The sequence below is a fragment of the Perca fluviatilis genome, chromosome 1 (genome assembly GCF_010015445.1).
Source record: "Perca fluviatilis chromosome 1, GENO_Pfluv_1.0, whole genome shotgun sequence".
Lineage (NCBI taxonomy): Eukaryota > Metazoa > Chordata > Actinopteri > Perciformes > Percidae > Perca > Perca fluviatilis.
In genome coordinates, this window is record NC_053112.1 from 40737781 (window position 1) to 40755637 (window position 17857).

A 17857-nucleotide genomic window follows, 5' to 3' on the forward strand; every position below is an offset into this window, starting at 1 on the left:
TGTAATGTGTGGCGTATATTCAACAAAAAAAGTGCGTTATCAGAGATCTATTCTCTATATTTTAATTTTCACATTAAAATATAGACAGCATACACAAGTAGTGATTTAGCCAGTTTGTTCTTGACTTCAGTTTTGTGACCTAATCGAAAAAATATTCATGGTTTTCTTCAGCTGCCTGTGATAACTGATCTACGTAACCCATGTATGAAACCAGAGCACTGGAAGACTCTGGAATCTGTTGTGGGGGCCTCCCTGAACGTGGAGGAACTTACTGTAGCTCTTTTGGAGGAGCTCAGTGTCTTCACCTATGGCGTGAACATACAGGAGGTAACACGTTAATATAGGCTACATTATGAGCTTGTCTTTCTTGTTATACTTGTGGGGCCTTGTTTACTGCTGACCACAGTATTAACTTGGTAAAAGGCTAAGTACCGTATGTACTACAGTAGTACTTGCCCTTACTTTATCTAACGTTCTACCTTACACTAAACAGATTTTTTTTTCTCAAAATGAGGTCAATGATAAAAGTACACACGCTGGTTATACTTAATATCTTTAAGTCTGACCTGGAAACGGGACTAACACAACCTGTGACTTTTAGGTGTCAGGACAGGCTTCAGGAGAAGCATCAGTGGAGAACATTATTACAAAGGTGCGTGGAAAGAGAACTATGAATATGTATACAGATCTTGTATGTCTATCAACAGTATATCTACTGGAGAAACTTCAATGGAATTGTACTCTAACTTCCAGTCCTTTGAATATGAGTTGCTTTTTCATCCCAATTTGATGACTCATATTGTATGACTCAACAATCATATCATCACATAACAGAGATTTCTGCCATTATTAATAAACCATATTAGTGTGAATGGACACATGGCACAAAATGCAGTGGGTGTGATGTAGTAAACTTTCGTTTTTTTATGACTAGTCTCTGGTGTCATGTGATGCACTGTTGGTTGCAACATGGTTTGGTGTAAGGATATGGTAGAGGCTGACATTGATTATAGCCAATTAAAATCACTTCCTCTGGTCCACTTTTAAAGCAAGACTCTCTCTGCTATAGCAGACTGACAGTTTTGTAATGAGGACGAGAGCCCAGACAGGCCCCTCTCAAGAGGAAGCTAATGTTCCAGGAGGTGCAGAGTTGCACAGATTTGTTCCACAAATATGTTGCCAAAGATGGATTAATTTATTTTTGTTTTTAAAAGAATAGTAAGAATATTTTGGATAAATGCTTATATGCTTTCTTGTTGAGTCAGATGAGAAGCTTGATACCACTCTTTGACAGTAGTATCAATCATCTCCTCTCACTAACAAGACAATGAATATGCATATTAAAAAAAAATGTCAACATATCCCATTAAATTGAATTTACGGTATGTCTCTAGAGACATTGAAAGCCTGATCACCATGTTCCCCATGAATATACTATATATGGTTTTATTTACTTTCATTTTAGTAATATGCCCAATAGGAATGGAATGGAATGTGCTGCAACAAGTAACTTTCTACTACACTATATGCAAATATGCATACACTTGAGTGATAATTTGTAATTTAGTTGAGTAAACATGCATGTGGGGAGTTCATACAAAAGCTAACAGTTATGCTTGCAGGGTAGAGTTGTCTCTGGAGTAGGGCTGCAACTAACGATTTCATAATGAATCCATAATCATTTAGTCTATAAAATGTTTTTTTTTTTTTTAAGTGAAAAAATGACATTTACAATTTCACGGTTAAATTGCAGTCCAAAACATATATTCAGTTTGAATCTTTTATAGAAGAACTGTAATTGCTCAAATGACAAAATCAGAAACCAGAGAATGTTTGTCATTTTTGCTTGACTGAAACATTTATTTGATTATCAAAAGAGAAGTTTTAATGGATCGGTTAATCAACAAATCATTGCAGCTCTAGTCTGGAGTTGTCCGCGATTCATATGTGATACTTTAACTTTAACCTTCTGCCCTCTTAATGAGCCATGCAGGTGGAGGATGTGTGGAAGACCACAGAGTTCACGGTGCTGTCTCACGGTGACTCCAAAGAGGTCTTCATCTTGGGAGGCACAGAAGAGATCCAGGTGGTAACATGGAGCAGAAACACTCTAAGGCACAGGTCTGTTGTAGCTCAATAGTATTGTTTTATTACAATTAATTGTTTGTTTCCATGTTTGTTTACTGTTAAGGTACTCTTGGATGACAGCATTATCAATGTGGGCACGGTGGCATCTTCTCGCTACGTAGGTCCCATCAAGTCCAAGGTGGACAAAATGCTGAGACAGCTGACCCTCTTTAACCAAACACTGGTAAAGGCGTAGAGAATAATAACCGATATTTCAGTTGGCTCTAAGTGACTCTTCTCAAGATATTAAAAGGTTCTTTACATGCTTAATGCTGATTTTGACTTTGGATTTGGCTTCAAATGTTACACAGTAGCTCTCCCTAGTGGCTGCAAACAAGAAGCCAAACTGCTTGCAAAATAAATTCTCATTTTTTTTATGTTTATTGAGGGCTATATACTGGTTCATGAAAGAAAAGACTAACTGCATCACATCTGAGACTGCAGTTTATTCACACTATTAATTTTACTTTACTGCTTTAATTCTCTTTCCACTCATATTGTTCCCACTGCCTTCTCTCCTCCTCGATTTCTTTCTTTTCCCTCTTCTCTTTCTACCCTCCTTGCCAGGATGAGTGGCTTACGTGCCAAAGGAGCTGGCTATACCTAGAGAGTATTTTCTTGGCACCAGACATCAAGAGGCAGCTGCCTGCTGAGTCCAAGATGTTTCTTAAGGTGGACAAGTCCTGGAAGGAGATCATGGCAAGGGTCAATAAGATGCCCAGTGCCCTTAAAGCATCCACACACCCTGGTATTTAGCCATACAGCATTGATGGAAAAATAGACAAGAAGACATATATATGCGGAGACAGGAGGACAGACAATCACACATGCACATGTTTTTGTTCTACACAGATCTTTTGGAGACTTTTCAGCACAACAACACTCTTTTGGATGAGATACAGAAGTGTCTGGAAGACTACCTGGAATCCAAGAGAGTCATCTTCCCCAGGTACACACACATGCTTGGTTTGTTACATATTGAAACAACACATTTTTACATCTGATTAGTTTTCCCTGTGCACAAACTACATTTTAAACGTAAGCCTATAAAATACATAGTATGATGCTCTGCATTTTCTCCCTTGACAGGTTACTACCAGTTGTTACTCTAAACATCTCTTCCCAGTGTGCACTGAGTGATAAACCTTATGATGTGGATGCTGATGTGTCATGTTAAGTACTCTGATAAGTCCTCTATCTGTCCCTCGCAGGTTCTACTTCTTATCTAATGATGAGCTGCTAAAGATATTGGCCCAGACAAGAAACCCACAGGCAGTGCAGCCCCACCTCAGGAAGTGTTTTGATGCCATTATACGGCTAGAGTTTGCTTTGCTGTCTGAACAATCTTCTGGGGCTAATACAGAAACTGGGCTGGATACTGAAGAACAGGAGAACATCTATAGCAAAGACATTCTGTACATGGTTTCTCCTGAGGGAGAGAAGGTCAGGTTTGAGTAACATTAACACCTTCAGTCACCATAATCTTTTATTCTACCTGTTATTATATTGTTTCAGTTCTTGCTGATAATGACAGTGTGAGTACAAAAATACCTTCCATACTGTATAAACAATAACAATTAGTTCACCCTGTCAGCCATCTTGAATGACACCATTCTTCTCTTACTTAGCAACCCTAAGTAAGTGCAAGAATAAAGCAGGTTCTCAATGTATGCCAACACTTGTAAAAGCAGTATGGAGTATGTAAGAACACTGGACATGTTTTAATTTAAATTGTTAAGTAATAATAGTATTGTTTAGAAACTACATGTGTTTAGAATGTGTTGCTTTGAAAATTTAAGAATTTGACTGGTCTTGTACTCAGACTTGTACAGTCTGCTAGCTTTTTCTGCTCTGGCTTCAGGTTTCTTTGTACCAGCTGAAGACCAGCCTCTTTTCATCATACCACAGCAATCATTGTGGTATAATTGTGTTTGACATCTCATATTCTGCCAAAAGGATGATAACCACATTTTTGAGTGCAGTGGCAATTTTGCTTGCACTGATTGCTCACAGCTGGTGGCTGTATCAGGCATAGGGCTTGTCAGTCATGACCACAAGGGGTTATTAGTTATCACCCTTGCAGTCCTTTGATCATGAAAGGCAAATGAAGGTTATGAGAATTAATTCAGAAGAATCACAGTGAACCCTTAATAAAAAAGACAAGACACATGTAATTATTTCCTTAACTGTAAGTGATTTTTGTCCTGTGTGTAATTGTAGGTGGGTTTGACTAAAGGCCTGAAGGCACAAGGCAATGTGGAAGATTGGCTTTGCAAGGTGGAGGAGGCAATGTATGCCTCACTGCGACGCCTCAGCAAGGCTGCCATTGCTGACTACCAGGTGAAGCCTAGAGAGGAATGGGTGGTGGCTGGACATTCATCACAGGTATGCACACACACACACACGCGCACTCTCACACACACACTCACACACACAAACTTTTAAAGGTGCCCTGCCATACAAAACCGTTTTTACCTGCATTTTTTGAAATATGTTAGATCCATATGTGTTTGTGTTATGTTGTGAATGTGAAAATGAACGGCTACCTCCTCTGTCAGCTCTAGCCACTGAAAAGAAATAAGCAGAGAAATCAGGCCAATTACAAAAGCTGGTCAGTCTGACATCATGTTGCTTGAGCTCACTATTCATTAGCTCACCCAGTTGGGCTGGATAAAGGATTCTGACAGCTAGGCTCTCATTGGCTAGCTGTTAGCCAATCAGATTCAAACAGCTTAGCTTGTTGAATATTATTGAGAACTGGCAGAAATCGTGCTGAGTCTTCCTGTAGGCTTTCTATACCACGCTAGAATGGCTTGAAACAAGGTAACCAAGGCATTTTTTCCACAAAAAATGTCACAGAGTCCATGGTAGAACTTCAGACATTACCACAAAGTCATGAAATACGTGTGGCAGGGCACCTTTAAGAAACAGACCTTTGTGCTATAGTTACTATAGTTTTACACTCTGGGTTTCCATGTCAAAAAAATGTCTAGACATCTTCACACATGTACTTTTTACTTTTACTATTATACTTTTTTTTCTAACCATATTGTAATTCTTGCAGGAGCTGACCAAGACTTTATGAATTATTGCTATTGTCTAAAGCTTTCTGTGTGTGTGTGTGTGTGTGTGTGTGTGTGTGTGTGTGTGTGTGTGTGTGTGTGTGTGTGTGTGTGTGTGTGTGTGTGTGTGTGTGTGTGTGTGTGTGTGTGTGTGTGTGTGTGTGTGTGTGTCCACCAGGTGGTGCTGACTATCTCCCAGATGATGTGGTGCAGGGACATGGATGCCTGTCTGGAGGGAGACCACGACCGCTTTGCTGCGCTGCAGGAATTTGAACTCACTAGCATTGATGTAAACCACACTAAAAAAAATCTTTTTTCCAGAAATGTCTGGTTAAAAATTAGATTTGACAAAACAAATATACACCTCTGGTTGCCCATGTGTCTTTACTTTTTAACCTCAACTTTATAACCCAATACTGTGTGTGTGTGTGTGTGTGAATTTGTGTGTATTCCAGAGGCTGAATGCCCTGGCGACATTGGTACGAGGACAGCTGCCTACTTTACATCGTAATATCATCACTGCCCTTATCACCATTGACGTCCATGCCAGAGACATTGTCACAGATCTAGTCAACCAGAAGGTACAATAGTACACACACACACACACACACACACACACACACACACACACACAATGTCTGTCCTTGGCTTGGTATGATAGGTGCAGGTTTGGCATTGACTGGGGGTTTTCAGGTAATTAGAAAATGTCTGTAACAACTTACTACCTTAAAGTAATTTCTGCTTCTAACTTATTTTTCAGGTGGACACAAGGTCTAACTTTGAATGGCAGAGACAGCTACGCTACTACTGGGACTTGGACCTGGACAACTGTGTAGCCAAAATGGCTCTGTCCACTTACATCTATGGCTATGAATACCTGGGAGCGTGTCCAAGACTAGTTATCACACCACTCACGGTAACACAATAATACACAATGATACTGATGCACACATATGTGACTGATAAAAGCTTTATCCTGTTCCAACATTAATGTAACCCCTTTTAACACATACACCTTATTTTTGCATTAGTTTGAATGCAACTGTAGTGAACAAGCTTACACCAGTGGCAGAGCTTCATAAATATTACTTTACTTCATTCAGTTTGTTTGTAAACCCACACATCTGTATGGAAAAGCCACAAACAACCAAGCTACAAAAGTTTAGCTAATAGTGTAGCCTATAAAATGTTTGTCCTGTAGTAGCTAGAACTGAAAACGTGACACAGAAACAAAGCATATTGTGTGTGTTATTGGTATTCAAACAATCCTTTATCTGTCACCCTCCCCAGGACCGTTGCTATTTGTGTCTGATGGGGGCTCTCCAATTAGACCTGGGAGGAGCTCCAGCTGGGCCAGCAGGGACGGGCAAAACAGAAACCACCAAGGACTTGGCTAAGGCCCTGGCCATACAGTGTGTGGTTTTCAACTGCTCTGATGGACTTGACTACAAGGTCAGGCATGACAAACTGTATTCATCTCTAATCCACATCCTTTTATTACACTTTTTGTTTCTCATACTTACTTGTTTGTCCACTCGGTTCTTAATTATTTTATCCTTTATTCCTTCCCCTGCACCTCTTCACCTACATTCACCCTTATCCTCCTTTTGTTTCCAATTACTCCAAATAACTATTTCAATTAGCTCTGGAAGGCTCTGTCTCACTCTGACTGTAGCTACTAAGTAACACCATAAGATGGCACTGTTGTGAAAGCATTCAAGTGCCAGTTAAAGCATAGATACACTTTACAGAGCCTTTAATAGTTGTGTGCATCTAAAACTTTCTAGCTGTTTGACAAACATAAGAATTGCATGTGATAGTATGATAGGGATCATACTGTATCTGGCTGATAACAACCTTAAATGTGTTATTCCCGTGTGTATTTCTTGCGTTAATGATCTAGTAAAAGGCACATCCTGTGATCCAAATGTAAACAAAAAGGGATGCCTCAACAAGTTGTTTGGGTCAGTACGTTTTCATTAAGTATGATCAGTTGACAAACACAATGCTGATAGTTCATCCAAAGTAACCTTCAATTATATACAAGAATATATCTGTACTTTGTAAACCCCCAAACTCCAGATTGGGCCTTTATCCTTAATACACATCATATGTTAAATTTTAATGGTAATTACGTTGTCTTGCAGTACAGCTGAAATGACACGCTGGCATGACAGCTGGAAAGTTATTCTCCCTGTCTGCTGTAGTTAGTTATTCATAGCGGACACCTGTGTATTGGAGTGGGACAGAGCTTTAACTTAGCCTGGCTAGAATCACAACACTATGTGGTTTTATGTGTTAGTGCTTTGTTCAGATCTACTCCACTGTGGCTAATCAACATTTAACTGTAACATTTAATTCTGCTGTCCGTGAGATATTAATAACTTTGAACAGTGTTTTTTGTGTCACCCATGGAAGTGGTGCAATTCACACAACATAATACAACTATAATGACATTTACTCATACTACCTCTCTCCTGCAGCTGCAAACATACATTTCATTTCCTAGCAAACATAAACCCTAACCCTTCTGCTCAAAAAGCTTAACATTTAAAAGCCTAAAAAATCTTTCTTACAGGGATTTAGTTGTTTAACATACTGTATGGTTACTTTTATTTTTTCCAACTTAATGTTCCATGGACAAGGTTGATCCCAAGCTGATTTTAAAGGGATTATGTGTGGCAATGTAATTAATAAAATATGACTAATTCTCAAAGTTATATACTTGGCTTTATTTGTGGTGAGAAAAGATGTACTAATGAACTCAGAGCTCCAATCAGAAATAATTTACAATAAATTAAATGTAAAAACAGTTACTTTTACCTACATTACATTTTCTTGAATTTAATTAATTTAATTTAATCTTTCTCTCCTAACATTGTCCCTAAATCATGTTAATAGCTAGTTTACTGTATATGGGCAAATGTCTTAATATGTACAGGAGGGTATCGAATGAGTGAATATGATGTGTGACCTTGAATTACAGGGACAGTCTCACATGACCTTAATATGCCCACTTTATGAAACAATGCTTAAAAAAAGGAGTAGAAATGACAACCCAAACCTGCACCCGTATTATTTCTTTCTCTTATTTTGTCACACTTCTCTCTTCCAGATGATGGGGCGCTTCTTCAGTGGGCTCGCTCAGTCAGGTGCTTGGTGTTGTTTTGACGAATTTAACCGAATCGACATCGAAGTGTTGTCTGTCATCGCTCAGCAGCTCATAACCATACGAAACGCCAAAGCTGATAAGGTACACCCACACTCACATACAACACCACTTTTGCATTGTTCCCAAGACACTTATGTTGGCGAAGAACATTGCTCCACTATCCTAAAATTCTAAGTAACACCAAGTGATAAGCTTACAGATCTCAAGAGTCAGTCAGTTGACGATTAGACAACTGAGTCCACTGTACCAATGTACAAAAAAAAAATATATCTAGCTTCATATTTATGGCTGGACAGTAGGACCAGCCCAACAACATCAAAACTCTGTCCCTCTGTCGCTTCGTCACTAACTGATGGAGTTCCACTATTGGTCGCAATTAGTGTAATGACGTCATTGTTGGTGTTTCTCCATCGGCCATGGCCCTTTCAAACTATTGGCACGACACAGGCTTTATCTCTATTATCTCCCATCAATCAGCTGGTTAACTTCGTCAATACACCGTGGATTTTGTTGTTGTTGTTGTTGTTGTTGTTGCTGCCAGCCATTTGAACTGTTTTGGGCTTAGTAGCACATGCAAAGTAGGCTACATGCAGATGTACGACACACCACCACCGTGTGTGTGTCTGCCTGCTTCTCTCTGTCGCTCTCTCTTCTTACACAAATAAATGTGTGGAACAAGTAGGCCTACATAATTTAGAAGAAGAAAAAAAACAATCACAAACAGCAGTGACACTCAGCTATTTTCTAAATAAATATAGTGGATGGGCTGATGTTGATTTTACATCATGTAAAAATCGGGGGAATTAAAATTGCTGGAACAGCAGGGAAAGGGGCAAGAAAATCAAAATGGTTGGCAAGCAGAGCATGCATATTTGATCATTTATCAGAATCAGATCATTTCTATTATATTTAATATGTCTTCTATATGATTTAAATTGTATTGTCAATGGGTTTTCTTGCAAGATTCGCCCACACCTTGTTGGAAAAATAGATGACACAGCAAAATGAGAGCTGCAATAGCACAATTGCTCAACATGGGCACAAAAAGGAAGCGGGTAGCGCTTTAGCAATCTGTGTAAACATGGTGAAAGATAAACTACTTAAATAGCAAAAAGGAGTAAGCCTACACATTATGAAGAAAGCAGAAACAGAACAGCACAAGGAAACCATGCCAGTCAGTTTCCAGCGGAAACTAAATGTTTGTCGCAAACTATATAAACTCATTCTAAAGGGAAGTTTAGAAACAATGAAAACTCAAGACATTTATTTGTCATCAACAGACCTCATTCAGTATCAGTCATTCATCCTGTCCTCCTCCCTGTGCGGAGGTAACTCGATTCTCAAACCTACACCGCCAAAGTCCGATGAGTTCATTGACGTGCAAAATAGTTAGTAATACTTGTAGATTTACAGCTGAAAGAGGAAGGAGGGGCTGGTTTATCTCAGCCAGCAGCTAATTTTGCAATAATTTACACATTTTAAAATACATGGCAAACTAAGATAAAAAATTGGACTTCATACAGAAAGTGGATGAAAGACTACAACAGAGCAAATTAAAATATGTAACATGTACATTTCAACTGAATAGCAGTCAGTAATCTACGGTAGCATTACTGTATTTCCTATCAAGACCATGACCATCGGGTTAGGTGGCAGCACAGATTACATAAATTAGAAGTTAATTAGGTCCATACATCCCCGCCACATGCAGACTTTACTTGCTTGTGTAGACATCACACGCACACATAAACAGGAGCATCTCACATCTAACACTCTGTATTTTGCAGCTGTCAAGGTTTCGATTTGAGGGCCGGGAGATCAAGCTGGTGATGACGTGTGCTGCATTCATCACCATGAACCCAGGCTATGCTGGAAGAACAGAGCTACCTGACAACCTTAAAGCTCTCTTTAGACCCATAGCCATGATGGTGCCAAACTATGCACTCATTGCTGAGGTAACAGGCTCTCTGCGTGTGTGTTGTTCTATTGTGCTTGCTTATTTTCTCTTCATATCTTTTATCAGTGCCTTTTTTCTCTCCCTTCCTGCAGGTGATTTTGTACTCTGAGGGATTCCAGTCCAGTAAGACTCTAGCGAGGAAAATGACCCAGATGTACAAGCTGTGCTCTGAGCAGTTGTCTCAGCAGGACCACTACGACTTTGGGATGAGAGCTGTCAAGTCTGTCCTGGTCATGGCTGGGTCAGAGCAACACACTCATGCACATACTGACACACATGTGCATTCATATAGAGACAAACACACATTCACCTTTTTCACGCATGTCCCAGAAGGACCATTGTGACTTTAACACAGACATACATGCATATATACACTCAGTATTAAAACGCACACAGTTGTCATGTTTTAGTCCATTGCAGAGACAGTCCTCATCAGTGAGTTTGGTAGACAAAAGAAAGATTTGGACACAGTTGTGTTCTGCGTGAGTACATAGATTTGAATAGATCTCCAAGGGAAGAAGAGGGACTTGAACACACTAACTTGATTTTCAGCCTTTAATCAGAGTCAAAACAACTCGTTTTGACTCTGATGAAGACACAGTAGTGCTGCAATGTTCGTATGTTTGCACAATTAAAGGCTGCAAATCAGTTAGTGCGCTCCAGTTCCCTTAGAGGTTTGCTGTGCTAGAACTGAGAAGCACCTGATTCAGCTAAATGCTGGAAGATACACAAAGAATTCGGTTTCAACTAGGTGTGAATGGATTTTTTCGTTGTAGTGAAAGTCATGCTTTCACCAGTTGGTTATTAGCTGAAGCTCGGGGAATTGTAATTGGCTTGTGATTCATTGTCTGTCTTTGTCCACATACTGTATTACTCCTCTTAAGTCTGCTTCTTCCATGCTAAGAGCACATTCATTATCTCCCACTCTAATGTCTCTAATGTTTTTTAATTGTTTTTTTAACGTCAGACCAAACGTGTCGCAAAGATCAGGTTGTGCAATATTGAATCATCAATTTATGTTGCCTGCCTATTATCTGTATTACATCTCTCTTGTAATGCAACTATTTTCCAGTAATGAATTTGCTCATTATAATTCCCGTATTATTTATATATATTTAAATGAGTGCACCGACTTCTTTGAAGAGATGCCTTCTTTTCACTTTTGTAATAATTTTATTTTTAAAAATTTTTTTTAGCTTTCTTTATTTAAAAGGGACAACACACATTAATTAACATGAACACAGAGTCCAACATGGAAATGTGTCAGCTTTAGCTATGTACATTAATTTTCATCTGCAGTCCCTAGCAGGTTAATGGCTTAAAAGAAAACATTAGATAAGTTACAACAATATAACACATAAGCATAAAACAAGAACTCATAAGTATAGATAAGTAAAATGACACAACCACTATTCCAGATCATGACAGCTGGCAGGTTGATGGCATGAGAGAAAGATAACACAGGTAGCATACACTCACCTAAAGGATTATTAGGAACACCTGTAAGATTTCTCGTTAATGCAATTATCTAATCAACCAATCACATGGAAGCTGCTTCAATGCATTTAGGGGTGTCATCCAGTTCTAGACAATCTCCTGAACCCTAACTGAATGTCAGAATGGTAACGAAAGGTGATCTAAGCAACTTTGAGCGTGGCATGGTTGTTGGTGCCAGACAGGCTGGTTTGAGTAATTCACAATCTGCTCAGTTACTGGGATTTTCACGTGCAACCATTTCTAGGGTTTACAAAGTATGGTCTGAAAAAGGAAAAACATCCAGTATGCTGCAGTCCTGGGGGGCGAAAATGCCTTGTTGATGCAAGAGGTCAGAGGAGAATGGGCTGACTGATTCCAGCTGATAGAAGATCACCTTTGACTCAAATAACCACTCGTTACAGCTGAGGTATGCAGCAAAGCATTTGTGAAGCCACAACACGAACAACCTTGAGGCAGATGGGCTACACCAGCAGAAGACCCCCCCGGGTACCACTCATCTCCACTAAAAATAGGAAAATGAGGCTACAATTTGCACAAGCTCACCAAAATTGGACAGTTGAAGACTTGAAAAATGTTGCCTGGTCTGATGAGTCTCGATTTCTGTTGAGACATTCAGATAGTAGAGTCAGAATTTGGCGTAAACAGAATGAGAACAGGGATCCGTCATGCCTTGTTACCACTGGGCAGGCTGGTGGTGGTGGTGTTATGGGGTGGGGAATGTTTTCTTGGCACACTTTAGGACCCTTAGTACCGATTGGGCATTGTTTTCCTCGTTTGGCTCTCTGTGAAGGCGGTCGCATTTTCTCCCTCTCCTCCCGTTGCCTACCCTGCTTTGCTCTCTCGTCTAGTCTTTGTCTCTGTGTACTTCGAGAGTCTCTCTCTCGGCACTGCTCCTAAACTACGAATTATGGATTTGATCAACTGGTCTCTCAGCGCAATTGACACCATCTTCTCGACGAGAAGCTCGGGTTCGGGGGAACCTGACTGCCCTGCCGGAACGTTCGCAGCTGGCTACACGATGGACGCGTGGGAGAGGTGGCGGATCGTGTGTCTGGCGGTTCTTTTCGTGGAGGACATTGAAGATATTTTCCTATTCGGAACCATGATAACAGGTCTTTTGCTGATTGGCTCAGGCATTGCCCTGGTTTATCGAGAAATTAAGAAGAAGATGGGAACCGAGCAAAATACCAGGCTGGCCGTCATGGTTGAAGCCGTGGGCAGAGCTGTCGGAACTCAAATTGTGACTATGACCAACATGAGCCACAAATTGGATACTATGAACACCATGGGCCAAAAATTGGATACCATCTTGGAGAGACTGTCAGCTCTGGATAGGCTGGACAACATCTTGGGGAAACTCACGGTTTTGGCAAGGAAATTTGATCGATACGGAGACCACAGGGGACATTTCAGAGCAGTCGAGAGTGACTAACTGCGGCTCCTGGCCCTGAGACAAAACAAATTCCAATCTTATCTTTTTCGGCTCCCTGAACCAGCGCTGGCCTTGGCCGAGGCCGGTGTTGACCAACACTTCCCCCTGGAGCACTGCAGCGAGGCACACTCTTGTGTTCCTTACCCGATTCCCACAGACACCTGTTGATTGTTGACTTGGACTGGGTCCTGTTTCAAGGCTGACTCCATGGCAACCGGCTGTGTATCGCAATGACAATCGTGCGGACTGAGAAATACTGATTACAGGGGCTAGACGTTGCTTGACTACTCAGGCCTACACACACACAAACTCTTACATATATACAGATATGCAATCACCCCCCACCCCCCATCCAGCGCCTTCTCCGCTTCTACCCCCAGTCAGGCGGGCGGGTCTGTGACCAGCGCCTTTGTTTGGCTGCAGGACCAGATGTCTGCTTGCCTGTGCTGGACTACCTGCACCCCAACACCCCCCTACCCCATGCACCCCAAAACTCCCCCACTGCGTGTCTTGTGTGCCCTTGTATTGGTTATGTTGCTGAGGTGTTTTTTTTCCTGTTCCCAAACTGTGCTTCTAGTGGGGGCATAGTCTGGGAGTTGCCTTTTTCTCCTCGTCTCTCCTCATGTCATGCTGTATTTTCTTTACCCCATGTATGTTTGTATGTACCTTGTAAAGCGCTTTGTTGGGTTTTTTATCTGTGAAATGCGCTCTATAAATATATTATTGGATTGGATTGTTTAAATGCCACAGCCTACCTGAGCATTGTTCTGACCATGTCCATCCCTTTATGACCTCCATGTACCCATCCTCTGATGGCTACTTCCAGCAGGATAATGCACCCTGTCACAAAGCTTGAATCATTTCAAACTGGGTTTCTTGAACATGACAATGAGTTCACTGTACTAAAATGGCCCCCACAGTCACCAGATCTCAACCCAATAGAACATTGTTGGGATGTGGTGGAGGGAGCTTCGTGCCCTGGATGTGCATCCCACAAATCTCCATCAACTGCAAGATGCTATCCTATCAATATTGGCAAACATTTCTAAAGAATGCTTCCAGCACCTTGTTGAATCAATGCCACGAAGAATTAAGGCAGAAGGTGAAAGGGGGTCAAACACGGTATTAGTATGGTGTTCCTAATAATCCTTTAGGTGAGTGTATAGACACAGGTAAAAGTGCATAGACACACATTAAAACTGATTAGTCAATAACCAATGCTTAATGGATTAGGAGAAGGATTTGATAGATGTGATGTTCCTTAGTTCTGTGGGTATGCTATTCCATGTATGGGCTGCTCGAAAGGAAAAAGCTGACTGTAGAAAACTACTTTGTCTACATGGTATTTTACAATCCCCTCTTCATTTCCTAATGTTGAAAGTGTTATTGATTTTCTTTGATATGTTAATGCATTTTTTTATGAAACTGACTAGTAGTTAATCAATGTAGTTTCTAGTGAACAACATGCAAACTGAGGATTGTTCTTCAATATGACAAAGACATAGTGAGGAATGAAGGAAATAAAAAAGTTAAATCAAGTAAAACAGGCTAATGAAACAAGAAACTGCTTGATGTATGCAGTAACAAACTTCACATGAAATGCATATAATTGAATGTAACGATGTGTGTGTTCTTAGATCTCTAAAGAGACAAAACCCCCATCTCAGTGAGGATGTGGTTCTTATCAGAGCCCTGAGGGATTCCAACCTGCCAAAGTTCCTCACTGATGATACTGTGCTGTTTGGGTAAGCCAAATATACATTTTGGTAAGGAAGCACATCTTACTTCTGGACAGCCTACACAAATAAGATGAGTTTCACTGAGAAAAAGGCGTTGTTTTCTATATTGTTGCATGTAAAAACAATAATTTTTCTATTGCGTGTATATACTGTATGTGTGTTTGTATTATGCCAACAGTGGTATCCTATCTGACCTCTTCCCTGGTGTGATTATTCCCGAGCATGACTACGGTGTGCTGTACACCACCATCCTGGAGTCTCTGGTTAAGCGAAATCTGCAGCCACTGGATGGCATGACCAAGAAGGTACAAGGGCACGTGATGTTCCTTTATTTTGTTATTTCCTTATGAATATTTTTACTTCTGTAAAACACTTTGCATGTAATATATACATTTTAAGATGAGGCTGGCATTATTCTTTATTTTTTCTTTCTTTCATCAACAAATCCCATGAAAAGACAAAACCAACAATTTGTTAGTTCATCCCATAATATAGGGCTGGGACAATACACTTTTGTCCCAATTCAACTTTGGTGCCAATTTGATTTATATTGCGATTTTCATTAATTGCGATTCGATAGTATTGAGTGTTGTGATTTTCTTTTTCTTCTTGAACGAAAACAACACTTCTAGAGACAATATACGTATCATGAGACATTTCTAAACAGTAATTGTTTTCCATAAAGAATGCACATCACATGTCAGTCAGTCAGTCTGACATTTATTCAATTTGTAAAGAAGTGCATAACATGTAAATTCTGCTTTCTGTTTTGCTGGAAACAGATATCATGTATTCGCCATCGGCGGTACCGTATAAACAGTAAATATTTAGGTGAATCATTGGTAAAATGGATAAACAAAAAATATTGATTCTAGGGAAAAGAATCAATTTTAAAAATCGCTGCATAAAAGTCACAATACATACGATTTTCAAATGAGTGAGTAAATGGATACATGCGAGACAAATTAAAAAGCACTATGGATAAAAGCACTATATATTGTTGTCTATTTACCATTTCATTTATGTTTTATAATAGTTATTTGACAACATTGGTGGTCTATGGCACCAGGGAATAAGCTATGTCAAGCTTTAGCCACACAGGCAATTGCTGTTAATAGGATCAATCCATTGTTTTTGTATTTTCATCAGATTCATTAACAATAGTAAAAATTATACAATATGGCCAGCCTTATCTTTTAAAAGGTTGGTTCACACAAATTACAAAAATACAACAAGGTGCGAAAATATAATGCAGGTCAATTCAGATGCGTTGTTTGTTTCACTTTGCTATAGTAGTACACTTGTATGTATTTAGTTTGTTTTGTAAAACAGGTCCCTCCTCAAAACATGCCCTCATTCTTCTCCATACACTTCTTTTATTACGACCAGGTGATCCAGCTATATGAAACCATGTTAGTGCGTCATGGTGTCATGTTGGTAGGGCCTACTGGTGGAGGTAAGACCACTGTGTACAGCATCTTGGCAGACACACTGGAGACCCTTCAAGGCACGGAGCACAAGGCTAACAACCCCTTCTATCAACATGTCAGGACCTATATTCTCAACCCAAAATCTGTCACAATGGGAGAGCTATATGGAGAGGTACTGCGGACAAGATAATTAATTACACAACAGTTTCTTCACTTTCACTCTCTCTACATTCATTATTATCCTCAACCCCTCAGGTTAACACATTAACACTTGAGTGGCGTGACGGACTGATGGCGCTGAGTGTCCGTGATGCAGTCAGCGACACCACTGACGACCACAAGTGGGTGATCTGCGATGGGCCAGTTGACGCCCTGTGGATTGAGAACATGAACACAGTGCTGGATGACAACAAGATGCTCTGTATGGCTAACAGCGAGCGAATCAAGCTTACTCCATCCATACATATGCTGTTTGAGGTTAGAGCTGAACATTTTATCTATTCAGTAAGCAGTTTTCTAACTCGTGTGTTGAAGACAGGTCGGACCTGGGTAAACGGCTCAATCTAGAATAAAACTCTCTGCTTTAGTGAATAATTACACGGTTCTACAGTGTTTTGTGCTCCTAGATCAAATGATTTAGTCTATTTCATCAACTGTGGTTTTCAGGTCCAGGACTTGGCTGTAGCATCTCCAGCCACAGTCAGTCGTTGTGGGATGGTATATATTGACCCAGATGAGCTCAAGTGGATGCCCTATGTCCAGACATGGAGCAGTGGTCTAGGAGCGAAGGTACATACTGAGTCTCTGTCATTCCCAGTATTTGATTGCAAAATGCCTTTAAAAGTGGCTTACAGCATGCTCAGGATCTAATGTAATCTTATATTCTTTTTGTGGAACTGTGACTGTGTGTTCCTGACTGTTTGTGCACCAAATGAATGAATGAATGAATGGTAATGTGCCTTTTCAGGCATTATAAGCAGAACAACTTGAGCATTAGCATAAATGTTGATGACAACACATCATTTGCAACATTAGCCCTTATAGCCTTTCAAGGTTACTTAACAATGCAGTGAGTGGGTCATCTCTCTCCTTAATTTTGAACTCTCTCTCTCTCTTGTTGTATATCTCTGTTTCAATGGCTAATTGACTAATTGACTAAGAGACTAGTCTGTTTGTTGTATTTATCTAAAAATCTGTCATTTGTTGTTGCTTGTGTATCTTTGTCCGTCTTTGTGCCTTCTCCTCTTTTCTCTCCACATTTCTCTCCCACCTTTGAGTATTTCAACCTCTCCATTAAGATGCTTCAATCTGTTTTGTACCAAGCAACATTTTTTGGGGAAAGGACTTTATTTCCTTAGTTTCAGTGTTGCATTCTGCTTCGTTTGTGGAAACTTTGATTACACTTTCAACATATGTGTAGAGTGGTTGGAGTTAGAGTTTA

The 17857-nt window shown here is 40.1% G+C and overlaps 1 protein-coding gene across 2 annotated transcripts in view; it reads left to right on the top strand.

Moving 5' to 3' along the window:
* dnah6 (dynein, axonemal, heavy chain 6) overlaps positions 1 to 17857 on the top strand; it is a 73245-nt gene that overhangs the window by 10246 nt on the left and 45142 nt on the right. For both annotated transcript variants that reach the window (XM_039803779.1, XM_039803787.1), the window contains 20 exons: positions 172 to 327; positions 602 to 652; positions 1994 to 2086; positions 2192 to 2311; positions 2695 to 2875; positions 2980 to 3076; positions 3339 to 3570; positions 4348 to 4512; positions 5368 to 5478; positions 5645 to 5770; positions 5950 to 6105; positions 6480 to 6641; positions 8305 to 8442; positions 10149 to 10316; positions 10411 to 10559; positions 14885 to 14992; positions 15165 to 15291; positions 16376 to 16588; positions 16672 to 16893; positions 17083 to 17205. In XM_039803779.1, the coding sequence (XP_039659713.1) occupies positions 172 to 327; positions 602 to 652; positions 1994 to 2086; positions 2192 to 2311; positions 2695 to 2875; positions 2980 to 3076; positions 3339 to 3570; positions 4348 to 4512; positions 5368 to 5478; positions 5645 to 5770; positions 5950 to 6105; positions 6480 to 6641; positions 8305 to 8442; positions 10149 to 10316; positions 10411 to 10559; positions 14885 to 14992; positions 15165 to 15291; positions 16376 to 16588; positions 16672 to 16893; positions 17083 to 17205 (2898 nt within the window). The remainder of the gene's footprint in view (positions 1 to 171; positions 328 to 601; positions 653 to 1993; positions 2087 to 2191; positions 2312 to 2694; positions 2876 to 2979; positions 3077 to 3338; positions 3571 to 4347; positions 4513 to 5367; positions 5479 to 5644; positions 5771 to 5949; positions 6106 to 6479; positions 6642 to 8304; positions 8443 to 10148; positions 10317 to 10410; positions 10560 to 14884; positions 14993 to 15164; positions 15292 to 16375; positions 16589 to 16671; positions 16894 to 17082; positions 17206 to 17857) is intronic.